The sequence below is a fragment of the Sapajus apella genome, unplaced genomic scaffold, assembly GCF_009761245.1.
Source record: "Sapajus apella isolate SASKATOON/1434 unplaced genomic scaffold, GSC_monkey_1.0 scaffold68, whole genome shotgun sequence".
Lineage (NCBI taxonomy): Eukaryota > Metazoa > Chordata > Mammalia > Primates > Cebidae > Sapajus > Sapajus apella.
Genome location: NW_022437008.1, coordinates 2056547 through 2058909, shown reverse-complemented (window position 1 = coordinate 2058909; position 2363 = coordinate 2056547). Strand labels below are relative to the sequence as shown.

Sequence of the window (2363 nt, the reverse complement as noted above, 5' to 3'; positions counted from 1 at the left end):
TCTGGGAAGTATCAAAACTAAAGGTGGTTTTGGGAAACCCCAAACTTGCAGTGTCAAAATACTACTTATAGGCCAGGCCGAGTGGCTCTGGAAGGCCAAGGCAGTACTTTGGAAGGCCAAGGCAGGATGATCACTTGAAGCCAGGAGTTCGAGACCAGCCTGGGAAACACAGTGAGACCCAATCTCTACAAAAAATAAAAAATTAGCTGGGTGTGGTGGTGCGCACCTGCAGTCCCAGCTACTCTGGAGGCTGAGGCAGGAGGATGGCTTAAGGCCAGGAGGTCAAGGCAGCAGTAACCGAGATTGCACCACTGCACTCCCGCCTGTGCGACAGGGTGAGACCCGTTCTCAAAAAAAAAAAAAAAAGCTGGAAAATGACCTTATAAGAAAGTTTACATTAATATTGAAGTGGTTGTAATTTAAAATATCACATGGTCCTCAGGCGCTCAGAGGACAGGCGGCTACAGACGTAATGGCACTCAGGACCGCTAGGGGACGGTCGAGGAGTGCGCACCGTGCTTACGCATGCGCACACACGCAGCGGTTACGCGCACACCGAGATTCGCGCATGCGCACGTTCCGCGTACCGCAGTAAAGTGCAGTGACTCTCATCTCCGTAGAAACGCTCAGACTATGGCGGAGCCGACTGGGCTGTCGGAGATGTCCGAGCTCCCCGGAGACAGCAGCGTCCCACAGGTGGGCACAGCGAGTGGCGTCAGCGACGTACTGCAGGGGGCAGTCGGCGGCGGGGGGCGGGCGCAGGAGGCCGGGGAAGGCCCAGTGGCCGAAGCTGCGCGGTCCATGGCACGGGTGCCGGGCCCCGTGCCCGGGCCCATCCCCAGCGGCGTTCCGGGTCTGGCGTCCGCGCCAGACCCCAATCAGCAGCTCGGTTTCCTAGGAATTAACCAGCACCTGTTGTTCCGCGAGTATCTGGATAGTAGCTCCATGATCCCGGTCAGATTACTACGGGATTTCGAGGAACGCCGCAGGCTGTTCGTGGAAGGCTGCAAGGCGAGGGAAGCAGCCTTTGACGCGGATCCCCCGCAGATGGACTTCGCGGCTGTCGCCTTTGCAGTAGCGCTGACTGCCTCCGAGACGCTCAGTCCTCTGGCCGACTGAGTCGGCTGTGATGACGAGATTGGTGGCAAGGAATAGCTAAGTGACTGTTTTCGGATCAAAAGAACAGGCTGTGACAGTTTAAACTGAGTCAGTTAAACTCAGTTTAATGACTGAGTTAGGGGGAATGCAAACTGGAAGGGAATACGGCAATGTGCAATTGAAGGAGGAAGCACACTTCGAAATGAAAACAGATAAGACTGTTGAATATTGTTTTCCTTCTTCTTTTTTAATATTATTTAAATAGAGATGGGAGTCTCGTGATGTTCCCTAGTCTAGTCCCGAACTCTTGGACCCAAGCGATCCTCCCGCTTTGGCCTCCCAAAGTGTTGGGATTATTTTACAGGCGTGAGCCACCGCGCCTGGCCGAATCTTGTTTTCAAAGAGGTCCCAAGACACTTCTGACTTTGCACTTTGTTAGCAATGCTTTTTCCTGCATTTGTGGAGAATCCTTCAAGATTGTTTCACCATAAAGGATGGTTTTGCAAAGATCTGAGAAAAAAATGCTAATAATAGAATTCATAAAAGTGAGATAAAGTAATGAAAGAAAACAAATAACAGTTGTCAGGAATCCAGGTGTATCTGAGTTACTAGGATTGGAAGGCTATTGAGAGGACTTTGAAATTTCACAATTTGTGGTGATGTCATGTCAACAAATCCTAGTGTAAGATTCTCATTTGTATTTTCTGAGATACTTTAGATGAATAGCAAATATTCAGTAGGAAAAGCCACGTATTTATTATATGATCATTGTTTTCAAGTCTATGTGAAATTTAATGGCTGTGGAAATAAACTTGTTTTTTGTTAATTTTAAGCTTATTTTATTCTAGAATATGTATTCTATTCACAAGACTCAACCAAAAAAAAGTATCAAAAGATGCTGTGAAGAATCTCTTATTGCTGTCCTCTGCCAAACTCAAAACTATTCCATACAGGTGTCATTGCTTGTGGTTTGGGATTTTGTTGTTTTCTTGGTTTTGCTTTTTTGCTGTATGTCTTTTGACAGTTTTCTAATGCATATGCAAATAAACATCAATCTAAATATTGTGCATTCTCCCTTTTAAAATCAAAGTAGTTAACTTGCATCACAAGGTATAAATTTTAAAAAATATAAAATCAAAGTAGCATATACCTCTATCAGCATCTTGAGTTTTTTCAGTTATATATGGAGAGATAGATTTATGTATAAGGGGTATTTTTCTTCTTCTTTTTTTTTTTTTCTTTTGAGACAGAGTCCCCCTCTGTTG

The 2363-nt window shown here is 46.0% G+C and overlaps 1 protein-coding gene across 1 annotated transcript; it reads left to right on the top strand.

Annotated features, from left to right (window-relative positions):
• The first annotated feature begins 339 nt into the window (after nt 1-339).
• On the top strand, nt 340-2161 carry EID2B (EP300 interacting inhibitor of differentiation 2B). The gene has a single exon (XM_032248791.1). It carries the CDS (start codon nt 526-528, stop codon nt 1117-1119), a length of 594 nt encoding a protein of 197 aa, XP_032104682.1. The 5' UTR covers nt 340-525; the 3' UTR covers nt 1120-2161.
• Nucleotides 2162-2363: the final 202 nt, after the last annotated feature.

Coding starts and splice junctions, on each gene's coding strand:
- EID2B (XM_032248791.1), top strand. CDS start 526: ATGCGCACACACGCAGCGGTTACGCGCACACCGAGATTCGCGCATGCG.